General features: G+C 41.1%; 1 protein-coding gene across 3 annotated transcripts in view; it reads right to left on the bottom strand.

Moving 5' to 3' along the window:
- arhgap20b (Rho GTPase activating protein 20b) overlaps nucleotides 1–12,500 on the bottom strand; it is a 78,304-nt gene that overhangs the window by 1,189 nt on the left and 64,615 nt on the right. For 2 of the 3 annotated variants that reach the window (XM_058382538.1, XM_058382537.1), the window contains 4 exons: nucleotides 12,375–12,484; nucleotides 11,855–12,044; nucleotides 6,101–6,215; nucleotides 1–1,488 (listed from right to left, as the gene is read on the bottom strand). The exon at nucleotides 1–1,488 is cut by the window's left edge. In XM_058382538.1, the coding sequence (XP_058238521.1) occupies nucleotides 1–1,488; nucleotides 6,101–6,215; nucleotides 11,855–12,044; nucleotides 12,375–12,484 (1,903 nt within the window). The remainder of the gene's footprint in view (nucleotides 1,489–6,100; nucleotides 6,216–11,854; nucleotides 12,045–12,374; nucleotides 12,485–12,500) is intronic. The other variant, XM_058382539.1, reaches the window with a different exon arrangement.

The following is a 12,500-nucleotide window of genomic DNA, read 5'->3' as shown; positions in this document are numbered from 1 at the left end:
TGCTAATGTGAACAGTGGTAGCAGGAGTGCTATCTCCATTTCCAGGATTGCTCTGGATAGAATCATTCACATTTATGCTAATCTTGTGGTGTGTGCTAGCAGAAGCATTTAAGCTAACTCTGTGGTCGCTCTGGCTAACGCCAGCTGTGCTTTGGTTAAAGGATCCACTCTTGCGAATGTTGCTAGCTGTTTGGCTAACATCAACTCCACTTTTGCTACCTGTTTCCGTGTCACTCAGAGGGACGCTGTTTTCAGTTGTGTTGATGCTAAGTTCACAGCTAGCATCATCTTCTGGCTCTTTGCTAACGTAAGCCTCATTACACGTACAGACACCATCAGCGTCGCTAATCTTACATCGTCCTCCATCTGACTGAAGCACAAGGTTGACGTTCTGGTTGTAAAACAGCGTTTGTGGTACGTTCACCTGTGCTATGGTAACTGCCTCTCCTCCTGTCTCCATGGTAACCCTGGTGGATGGTTTGAACATCCTCCAGCCCACGCTGGGGAACAAGGTGATTTTCATCCTGCTGGTTTTGACTCGTTTGGATGGGAGTGTTATTGTGGTGTGTGTAGTGTTTATGGGACAGGAGTGTGTGTGTGACGGAGTGTGTACGCTCCCCAGCTCCCTGTTCTCATTATTGACTAGCATGTGGTGTGAGATTCCTTCATCATGGTGAAGAGTCTCATGTTCCTCTGCCTGCATCCCTCCATCTCCCTCCTCTGTCACTCCACTTCTGTCCTCTTTCATCTTTCTGTCCTCTTCAGCCTTTTGTGCCTCCAAATCATCCTCAACATTTTCATCCATATGTTTCGCTCCTCTATCTTTTTCTTTATCTCTCTCTCCATCTGTGTCTCCGTCCTTTAGCTCATCCTGAGTGAAGGTCATAGTCCACAGCTTCCTTGGCATCTCCGGGGTCAGTGGGCGGAGTCGGGCCGAAGTGCCAAACAAAAATGGCCGTGGCTTATCGTCATTTGGACTCGGGACGCACTCGAAGCTGTCCAGTGAGCTGAGAGATGACGTCGCCGTTGACGACAGGCTGGACATGCTGGCCAGTCGCTGAGCGGAATGACGGAAACGTGCAGGAAACTGTGGAGACTTCCAGAAAGCGTAGCGCCCCTTTCCTGCTCCTCTGCTGTGGCTCTGCAGCACCGGGCTCTTCGATTGGTCGATCTTGTTGTCTATGACAGCGTTGTCACAGCTGGACTGGCGAATGACAGGAGGATGGGGCGGGGCTTGGGGACGAGTCGCTGCGTCAAAGCTCATGGAAGGCTCGGAAAGACACCTGTCCCATGATTGGCCGAGCGTGCTGCAGCTGTAGCCGTCCGTGGCCTTCGCCGAGACTTTAAAGGGCCGCAACTTCCTGTTTCCGCTGAAAGAGAGCGTGCTCAGCGGCAGGAAAGGCTCAAGGTCTGGAGAGAGGACAGGAGAAGGAAGAAAGTCCAGATCTGTCTCTTCTGAGGACGAGTGGAGAGGCAGGGGGGCATCGGCTGTTTAAAAAAATCAATACAATAAAAAAGTGTGTTTATTTTTTATTTGGGCAATAAGTAAAGTGTAAAATAATTTCCATCAGTTTTAGTTTTCAGAATTGTATTTTTTACCATACCATTTACTTATGCATATATATATATATATATATATGTTATAGTATATATAGTATATATACTATAACAGCCAATCAGGTTCAGCCAATCACTGTTCAGGCTGAAGAGGACAGTCAATCTTGGAGTTGAAAGTGACTTTGCTCTAACGGTTGATTTAGGAGTCTCCAGTGGAAGTGAACATGAGTGTAGAAGAGAAACACAAGGTATTGAGATATAGCCAAGTTTATCTTCTGTTGCCATGAAATAAACTGCACACAGATTCTGAAGCCGTCTCTCAGCTCTCAACTCAACAGCAAAACACACACTCTATATATTCACACCAGGGCCAAGAAACGCTAAAGAAACGCTGAAGAAACGCTAAAGAAACGCTGAAACACACTCTATATTTTCACACCAGGGCCAAGAAACGCTAAAGAAATACTGAAGAAACGCTGAAGAAACGCTAAATGCTAAAGAAACGCTAAAGATACGCTGAATGAAATGGTGAATGAAACGCTGAAGAAACGCAAAAGAAACGCTAAAGAAACGCTGAAGAAACGCTAAAGAAACGCTGAAACACACTCTATATTTTCATACCAGGGCCAAGAAACGCTGAATGAAACGCTGAAGAAACGCTAAAGAAACGCTGAATAAATGCTAAAGAAACGCTAAAGAAACGCTGAAAAAAACGCTGAAGAAGAGCTAAAGAAACGCTGATTAAACGCTAAAGAAACGGTGAATGAACGCTAAAGAAACACTGAAGAAACGCAAAAGAAATGCTAAAGAAACGCTGAAACACACTCTATATTTTCATACGAGGGCCAAGAAACGCTGAATGAAATGCTAAAGAAACGCTGAATAAATGCTAAAGAAACGCTGAAAAAACGCTGAAGAAACGCTAAAGAAACGCTGAAACACACTCTATATTTTCATACGAGGGCCAAGAAACGCTGAATGAAACGCTAAAGAAACGCTGATTAAACGCTAAAGAAACGCTGAAACACACTCTATATTTTCATACGAGGGCCAAGAAACGCTGAATGAAACGCTAAAGAAACGCTGATTAAACGCTAAAGAAATGCTGAAACACACTCTATATTTTCATACGAGGGCCAAGAAACGCTGAATGAAACGCTGAAGAAACGCTAAAGAAACGCTGAATAAATGCTAAAGAAACGCTAAAGAAACGCTGAAAAAAACGCTGAAGAAGAGCTAAAGAAAAGCTGATTAAACGCTAAAGAAACGGTGAATGAACGCTAAAGAAACGCTGAAGAAAGTCAAAAAAAACGCTAAAGAAACGCTGAAGAAACGCTGAATGAAACGCTGAATAAATGCTAAAGAAACACTGAATAAACACTGAAGAAATGCTGAATGAAACGCTGAAGAAACGCTGAGACACACTCTATATTTTCACACCAGAGCCAAGAAACACTGAAGAAACACTAAAGAAACGCTGAACAAACACTGAAGAAACGCTAAAAAACAGGCTGAAGAAACGCTAAAAAAAGGCTGAAGAAACGCTAAAAAAAGGCTGAAGAAACACTGAAGAAACGCTAAAGAAACGCTAAAGAAACGCTAAAGAAACGCTGAATAAACGCTGAATAAACGCTGAAGAAACGCTAAAAAAAGGCTGAATAAATGCTGACGAAACGCTAAAAAAAGGCTGAAGAAACGCTGAAGAAATGCTAAAAAAAGGCTGAATAAACGCTGAAGAAACGCTGAATAAATGCTAAAGAAACACGAAAGAAAGGCTGAAGAAACGCTAAAGAAACGCTAAATAAACGCTGAATCAACACTGAAGAAATGCTGAAGAAATGCTGAATGAAACGCTGAGACACACTCTATATTTTCACACCAGAGCCAAGAAACGCTGAAGAAACACTAAAGAAACGCTGAACAAACACTGAAGAAACGCTAAAAAACAGGCTGAAGAAACGCTAAAGAAACGCTGAAGAAACGCTAAAAAAAGGCTGAAGAAACGCTGAAGAAACGCTAAAAAAACGTTGAATAAACGCTGAAGAAACGCTAAAAAAAGGCTGAAGAAATGCTGAAGAAACGCTGAATAAACGCTGAAGAAACTCTAAAGAAACGCTAAAGAAACGCTAAAGAAACGCTAAAGAAACGCTAAAGAAAAGGCTGAAGAAATGCTGAAGAAACGCTGAAGAAACGCTAAAAAAAGGCTGAAGAAACGCTAAAAAAAGGCTGAATAAACGCTGAAGAAACGCTAAAAAAAGGCTGAAGAAACGCTGAAGAAACGCTAAAAAAAGGCTGAAGAAATGCTGAAGAAACGCTAAAAAAAGGCTGAAGAAACGCTGAAGAAACGCTAAAAAAAGGCTGAAGAAATGCTGAAGAAACGCTGAAGAAACGCTGAGAAATGCTGAAGAAACACTGAAGAAACGCTAAAGAAACGCTGAGAAATGCTGAAGAAGCGCTGAAGAAACGCTAAAGAAACGCTAAAGAAACGCCGAATAAACGCTAAAGAAACGCTGAATAAACGTTAAAGAAGCGCTGAATAAACGTTAAAGAAACGCTGAATTAACACTGAATAAATGCTGAATGAAACGCTGAAGAAACGCTGAGACACACTATATTTTCACACCAGAGCCAAGAAACGCTGAAGAAACGCTAAAAAAAGGCTGAAGAAAGGCTGAAGAAACGCTGAAGAAACGCTAAAAAAAGGCTGAATAAACGCTGACGAAATGCTAAAGAAACGCTAAAGAAAAGGCTGAAGAAACGCTGAATAAATGCTAAAGAAACGCTAAAGAAATGCTGAAGAAACGCTAAATAAACGCTAAAGAAACACTAAAGAAACACTGAATGAACGCTGAAGAAATGCTGAAGAAACGCTGAATAAATGCTAAAGAAACACGAAAGAAACGCTGAAGAAACGCTGAAGAAACGCTGAAGAAACGCTGAATAAATGCTAAAGAAACGCTGAATAAACGTTAAAGAAACGCTGAATAAACGCTAAAGAAACGCTGAAGAAACGCTGAAGAAACACTAAAAAAAGGCTGAATAAACGCTGACGAAATGCTAAAGAAACGCTAAAGAAATGCTAAAGAAACGCTAAAGAAATGCTGAATAAACGCTAAAGAAATGCTGAAGAAACGCTGAAGAAACGCTGAGAAACGCTGAATAAACGCTAAAGAAACGCTGAATAAACGCTAAAGAAACACTAAAGAAACACTGAATAAACGCTAAAGAAATGCTGAAGAAACGCTGAATAAATGCTAAAGAAACATGAAAGAAACGCTGAAGAAACACTAAAAAAACGCTGAAGAAACGCTAAAGAAATGCTAAAGAAATGCTGAATAAACGTGAAAGAAATGCTGAATAAACGCTAAAGAAACGCTGAATGAACGCTAAAGAAACGCTGAGAAACACTAAAAAAATGCTGAAGAAATGTTAAATGAAACTGAAACACACTCTATATTTTCACACCAGGGCCAAAAAACGCTGAAGAAATGCTAAAGAAACGCTGAAGAAATGCTAAAGTAACGTTGAAGAAACACTAAAAAAACGCTGAAGAAACGATAAAGAAACGTTAAAGAAACACTGAACAAACACTGAATAAATGCTAAAGAAATGCTAAAGAAACACTGAATAATGCTAAAGAAACACTGAATAAATGCTAAAGAAACGCTAAAGAAACACTGAATAAATGCTAAAGAAACGCTGAAGAAACGCTAAAGAAACACTGAAGAAACGCTAAAGAAATGCTAAAGAAACACTAAAGAAATGCTGAATAAACGCTAAATAAACGCTAAAGAAATGCTGAATAAACGCTGAATAAATGCTAAAGAAACGCTAAAGAAACACTGAATAAACTCTAAAGAAATGCTAAAGAAACGCTGAAGAAACGCTAAAGAAACACTAAAGAAACACTGAAGAAACGCTAAAGAAATGCTGAAGAAACGCTGAATAAACGCTAAAGAAACACTAAAGAAACACTGAATAAACACTAAAGAAATGCTGAAGAAACGCTAAAAAAATGCTAAAGAAACACTAAAGAAACGCTGAAGAAACACTAAAGAAACGCTGAAGAAACGCTGAAGAAATGCTAAAGAAACACTAAAGAAACGCTGAAGAAAGGCTAAAGAAACGTTGAAGAAACGCTAAAAAAACGCTGAAGAAACGATAAAGAAACGTTAAAGAAACACTGAACAAACACTGAATAAATGCTAAAGAAATGCTAAAGAAACACTGAATGAATGCTAAAAAAAACACTAAAGAAACACTGAATAATGCTAAAGAAACGCTAAAGAAACACTGAATAAATGCTAAAGAAACGCTAAAGAAACGCTAAAGAAACACTGAATAAACGCTGAATAAATGCTGAAGAAACGCTGAAGAAACGCTAAAGAAACGCTACATAAATGCTGAAGAAACGCTAAATAAATGCTAAAGAAACGCTGAATAAACACTGAATAAAGCATAGAACTGTCAGATTTCTGAATAAACACTTCAGCTTCACATTTTAAAACAAAATGAACAAAAATGCAGTGAAGAAACCCCTGACCTGTGAGCTGGTCATTCTGCTGCTCTGTGTTCAAAAGGCCAGTAAAAGTCTTTTCTGCTTCATCCCCAAAGATGGAGGGAGCGCTCTCTATCAGGAAGCGGATGAGTGCAGCCACCTGGATACCACAAAGGAAAAATAAAACAAAAAGATGAGTGTAGACACGACATAAATCACCAGATAAATCATAAATCACAACACACCAACACACTGTGTGTAGTGAGAGTGCTGTGTAGTGAGTGTTGTGTAGTGAGAGTGCTGTGTAGTAAGAGTTGTGTAGTGAGAGTGCTGTGTAATGAGAGTGTTGTGTAGTGAGAGTGCTGTGTAGTGAGAGTGTTGTGTAGTGAGAGTGCTGTGTACTGAGAGTGCTGTGTAGTGAGTGTTGTGTAGTGAGAGTGTTGTGTAGTGAGAGTGCTGTGTAGTGAGTGCTGTGTAGTGAGAGTGCTGTGTAGTGAGTGTTGTGTAGTGAGAGTGCTGTGTAGTGAGAGTGCTGTGTAGTGAGTGCTGTGTAGTGAGAGTGCTGTGTAGTGAGTGTTGTGTAGTGAGAGTGCTGTGTAGTGAGTGTTGTATAGTGAGTGCTGTGTAGTGAGTGTTGTGTAGTGAGAGTGCTGTGTAGTGAGTGTTGTGTAGTGAGAGTGCTGTGTAGTGAGTGTTGTGTAGTGAGTGCTGTGTAGTGAGTGTTGTGTAGTGAGAGTGCTGTGTAGTGAGTGTTGTGTAGTGAGAGTGCTGTGTAGTGAGTGTTGTGTAGTGAGTGTTGTGTAGTGAGTGCTGTGTAGTGAGAGTGCTGTGTAGTGAGTGTTGTGTAGTGAGAGTGCTGTGTAGTGAGTGCTGTGTAGTGAGTGTTGTGTAGTGAGAGTGCTGTGTAGTGAGTGTTGTGTAGTGAGTGTTGTGTAGTGAGAGTGCTGTGTAGTGAGTGTTGTGTAGTGAGTGTTGTGTAGTGAGAGTGCTGTGTAGTGAGTGTTGTGTAGTGAGTGCTGTGTAGTGAGTGCTGTGTAGTGAGTGTTGTGTAATGAGAGTTGTGTAGAGAGAGTGCTGTGTAGTGAGTGTTGTGTAGTGAGCTGTGTAGTGAGTGTTGTGTAGTGAGAGTGCTGTGTAGTGAGTGTTGTGTAGTGAGAGTGCTGTGTAGTGAGAGTTGTGTAGTGAGTGTTGTGTAGTGAGAGTGCTGTGTAGTGAGAGTTGTGTAGTGAGTGTTGTGTAGTGAGTGCTGTGTAGTGAGTGTTGTGTAGTGAGTGCTGTGTAGTGAGTGCTGTGTAGTGAGAGTGCTGTGTAGTGAGAGTGCTGTGTAGTGAGAGTTGTGTAGTGAGTGTTGTGTAGTGAGTGTTGTGTAGTGAGTGTTGTGAAGTGAGAGTGTTGTGTAGTGAGAGTGCTGTGTAGTGAGTGTTGTGTAGTGAGTGCTGTGTAGTGAGTGCTGTGTAGTGAGTGTTGTGTAGTGAGTGTTGTGAAGTGAGAGTGTTGTGTAGTGAGAGTGCTGTGTAGTGAGTGTTGTGTAGTGAGAGTGCTGTGTAGTGAGAGTGTTGTGTAGTGAGTTGTGTAGTGAGAGTGCTGTGTAGTGAGAGTGCTGTGTAGTGAGAGTGCTGTGTAGTGAGTGTTGTGTAGTGAGAGTGTTGTGTAGTGAGTTGTGTAGTGAGAGTGCTGTGTAGTGAGAGTGCTGTGTAGTGAGTGCTGTGTAGTGAGAGTGTTGTGTAGTGAGTGTTGTGTAGTGAGAGTGCTGTGTAGTGAGAGTGTTGTGTAGTGAGAGTGCTGTGTAGTGAGAGTGCTGTGTAGTGAGAGTGTTGTGTAGAGAGAGTGCTGTGTAGTGAGTGTTGTGTAGTGAGAGTGTTGTGTAGTGAGAGTGCTGTGTAGTGAGAGTGCTGTGTAATGAGTGTTGTGTAGTTAGAGTGCTGTGTAGTGAGAGTGCTGTGTAATGAGTGTTGTGTAGTTAGAGTTGTGTAGAGAGAGTGCTGTGTAGTGAGTGTTGTGTAATGAGAGTTGTGTAGAGAGAGTGCTGTGTAGTGAGTGTTGTGTAGTGAGAGTGCTGTGTAGTGAGTGTTGTGTAGTGAGAGTGCTGTGTAGTGTGTGTTTTGTAGTGAGTGTTGTGTAGTCTTGTGTAGTGTGTGTTTTTTAGTGTAGTGTTGTGTAGTGATGTGTGTAGTGTGTGTTTTTTAGTGTAGTGTTGTGTGAAGTGTGTGTTTTTTGTGTAGTTTTGTGTAGTGTTGTGTGTAGTGTGTGTTTTGTAGTGTTGTGTAGTGATGTGTGTAGTGTGTGTTTTTTAGTGTAGTGTTGTGTAATGATGTGTGTAGTGTGTGTTTTTAGTGTAGTGTTGTGTATTGATGTGTGTAGTGTGTGTTTTGTAGTGTTGTGTAGTGATGTGTGTAGTGTGTGTTTTTTAGTGTAGTGTTGTGTAATGATGTGTGTACTGTGTTATTTGTAGTGTAGTGTTGGGTAATGTTGCATGTAGTGTGTTATTTGTAGTGCAGTGTTGTGTGTAGTGTTGTGTAATGTGTGTAGTGTGTTATTTGTAGTGCAGTGTTGTGTAATGTGTGTAGTGTGTTATTTGTAGTGCAGTGTTGTGTAGTGTTGTGTGTAGTGTGTTATTTGTAGTGCAGTGTTGTGTAGTGTTGTGTGTAGTGTGTTATTTGTAGTGCAGTGTTGTGTTTTTTTGTGTGTAGTGTTGTGTGTAGTGTTGTGTAATGTGTGTAGTGTGTTATTTGTAGTGCAGTGTTGTCTTTTGTTGTGTGTAGTGTTGTGTAATGTGTGTAGTCTGTTACTTGTAGTGCAGTGTTGTGTTTTGTTGCGTGTAGTGTTGTGTGTAGTGTTGTGTAATGTGTGTAGTGTGTTTTTTGTAGTACAGTGTTGTGTAATGTGTGTAGTGTGTTATTTGTAGTGCAGTGTTGTGTGTAGTGTTGTGTAATGTGTGTAGTGTGTTATTTGTAGTGCAGTGTTGTGTAATGTGTGTAGTGTGTTATTTGTAGTGCAGTGTTGTGTAGTGTTGTGTGTAGTGTGTTATTTGTAGTGCAGTGTTGTGTAGTGTTGTGTGTAGTGTGTTATTTGTAGTGCAGTGTTGTGTTTTTTTGTGTGTAGTGTTGTGTGTAGTGTTGTGTAATGTGTGTAGTGTGTTATTTGTAGTGCAGTGTTGTCTTTTGTTGTGTGTAGTGTTGTGTAATGTGTGTAGTCTGTTACTTGTAGTGCAGTGTTGTGTTTTGTTGCGTGTAGTGTTGTGTGTAGTGTTGTGTAATGTGTGTAGTGTGTTTTTTGTAGTACAGTGTTGTGTTTTGTTGTGTGTAGTGTTGTGTGTAGTGTTGTGTAATGTGTGTAGTGTGTTTTTTGTAGTACAGTGTTGTGTTTTGTTGTGTGTAGTGTTGTGTGTAGTGTTGTGTAATGTGTGTAGTGTGTTTTTTGTAGTACAGTGTTGTGTTTTGTTGTGTGTAGTGTTGTGTGTAGTGTTGTGTAATGTGTGTAGTGTGTTATTTGTAGTGCAGTGTTGTGTGTAGTGTTGTGTAATGTGTGTAGTGTGTTATTTGTAGTGCAGTGTTGTGTAGTGTTGTGTGTAGTGTGTTATTTGTAGTGCAGTGTTGTGTAGTGTTGTGTGTAGTGTGTTATTTGTAGTGCAGTGTTGTGTTTTTTTGTGTGTAGTGTTGTGTGTAGTGTTGTGTAATGTGTGTAGTGTGTTATTTGTAGTGCAGTGTTGTCTTTTGTTGTGTGTAGTGTTGTGTAATGTGTGTAGTCTGTTACTTGTAGTGCAGTGTTGTGTTTTGTTGCGTGTAGTGTTGTGTGTAGTGTTGTGTAATGTGTGTAGTGTGTTTTTTGTAGTACAGTGTTGTGTTTTGTTGTGTGTAGTGTTGTGTGTAGTGTTGTGTAATGTGTGTAGTGTGTTTTTTGTAGTACAGTGTTGTGTTTTGTTGTGTGTAGTGTTGTGTGTAGTGTTGTGTAATGTGTGTAGTGTGTTTTTTGTAGTACAGTGTTGTGTTTTGTTGTGTGTAGTGTTGTGTGTAGTGTTGTGTAATGTGTGTAGTGTGTTTTTTGTAGTACAGTGTTGTGTTTTGTTGTGTGTAGTGTTGTGTGTAGTGTTGTGTAATGTGTGTAGTGTGTTTTTTGTAGTACAGTGTTGTGTTTTGTTGTGTGTAGTGTTGTGTGTAGTGTTGTGTAATGTGTGTAGTGTGTTATTTGTAGTGCAGTGTTGTGTGTAGTGTTGTGTAATGTGTGTAGTGTGTTATTTGTAGTGCAGTGTTGTGTAGTGTTGTGTGTAGTGTGTTATTTGTAGTGCAGTGTTGTGTAGTGTTGTGTGTAGTGTGTTATTTGTAGTGCAGTGTTGTGTTTTTTTGTGTGTAGTGTTGTGTGTAGTGTTGTGTAATGTGTGTAGTGTGTTATTTGTAGTGCAGTGTTGTCTTTTGTTGTGTGTAGTGTTGTGTAATGTGTGTAGTCTGTTACTTGTAGTGCAGTGTTGTGTTTTGTTGCGTGTAGTGTTGTGTGTAGTGTTGTGTAATGTGTGTAGTGTGTTTTTTGTAGTACAGTGTTGTGTTTTGTTGTGTGTAGTGTTGTGTGTAGTGTTGTGTAATGTGTGTAGTGTGTTTTTTGTAGTACAGTGTTGTGTTTTGTTGTGTGTAGTGTTGTGTGTAGTGTTGTGTAATGTGTGTAGTGTGTTTTTTGTAGTACAGTGTTGTGTTTTGTTGTGTGTAGTGTTGTGTGTAGTGTTGTGTAATGTGTGTAGTGTGTTTTTTGTAGTACAGTGTTGTGTTTTGTTGTGTGTAGTGTTGTGTGTAGTGTTGTGTAATGTGTGTAGTGTGTTTTTTGTAGTGCAGTGTTGTGTTTTGTTGTGTGTAGTGTTGTGTGTAGTGTGTTATTTGTAGTGCAGTGTTGTGTTTTGTTATGTATAGTGTTGTGTGTAGTGTGTTATTTGTAGTGCAGTGTTGTGTAGTGTTGTGTGTAGTGTGTTATTTGTAGTGCAGTGTTGTGTTTTGTTGTGTGTAGTTTGTGTGTAGTGTGTTATTTGTAGTGCAGTGTTGTGTGTAGTGTAGTGTTGTGTTTTGTTGTGTGTAGTGTAGTGTTTTGTGTAGAATGTTGAGAGTTGTGTGTTTGTGTTTACACTCTGGTCCACTGGAAAGGTTTTCTTCTTGTTTTATCTACGGTCCATCTGTTAGTCCTCTCATTAAATGCTCAGTCACACACACCACCACCACGAGCAGATTGTGAGAGACACTGGTAACCATGGCAACGCTGACAGCAATTACAGACATGGCTGCTGTACTTCTCCAGATCACTGGGTTCACTGTGACCTTTAACACAATCTACATCATTATTCAGTTCTAACTGTGTTTATACTCAACTACAGTGTCTATCAGATTCAGATTCAACACCAGGATCTACACTGGGATCAACACCAGGATCTACACCGGGATCTACACCGGGATCTACACCGGGATCAACACCGGGATCTACACCGGGATCTACACCGGGATCTACACCGGGATCAACACCGGGATCAACACCGGGATCAACACCGGGATCTACACCGGGATCTACACCGGGATCTACACCGGGATCAACACCGGGATCTACACCGGGATCTACACCGGGATCAACACCGGGATCAACACCGGGATCTACACCAGGATCAACACCAGAATCTACACCGGGATCTACACCGGGATCAACACCGGGATCTACACCGGGATCTACACCGGGATCTACACCGGGATCTACACTGGGATCTACACTGGGATCAACACCAGGATTAACACCAGTGTGTGTGTGTGTGTGTGTGTGTGTGTGTGTGTGTACCTCCAGTGTGCTCTGGCTCTCCTGCTCAGGGTTCACAGTGGTTCCTCTCCACAGCATGTTAGGTGCGATACACAGGGCCAGATTAGACGCCGTCATCTGATTCACGTCTGAGTGTGTGTGTATATGATGGAGCACTCCAAACACATAACACAGGAGTGTACGGTTGACCTGGGGCAACTTTGCTAACACGCTACACACACACACACACACACACACACACACACACACACACACACACACATTGGCAGGTGAAATTTTCCACTTGGTTGTTGGTCAGAACCACAATACTCAGCAAACTTTACGGGAACAGCAGTGTTTTGTATGATGATGATGATGATAAAGATGATCAGAAGATGCTGAGAAACATCAGAGCTTTAACATACACACAAAGGTTATGTGGGAGGAGATCTGTGTGATTACTCATGCAACAATTTAACACTCCATTCTAATTCTATGCTGATGATTACGTGTGTGTGTGTGTGTGTGTGTGTCTGCACATGTGTGTGTGTGTGTGTGTCACCTCTTCAATGAGGAGTATCTGTCCTTCTCATCAACTGCCTTCATCACATTCATCCAGGCCTCATACAGATCACAGCCCAGTACACTGCCAGGCAACTTGCGTAGGAACTCCTACACACACACACAC

The sequence above is a fragment of the Hemibagrus wyckioides genome, linkage group LG28 (assembly GCF_019097595.1).
Source record: "Hemibagrus wyckioides isolate EC202008001 linkage group LG28, SWU_Hwy_1.0, whole genome shotgun sequence".
NCBI lineage: Eukaryota > Metazoa > Chordata > Actinopteri > Siluriformes > Bagridae > Hemibagrus > Hemibagrus wyckioides.
Note: the sequence above shows the minus strand (reverse complement) of the source record. Positions and strands in the feature narration are given on the sequence as shown.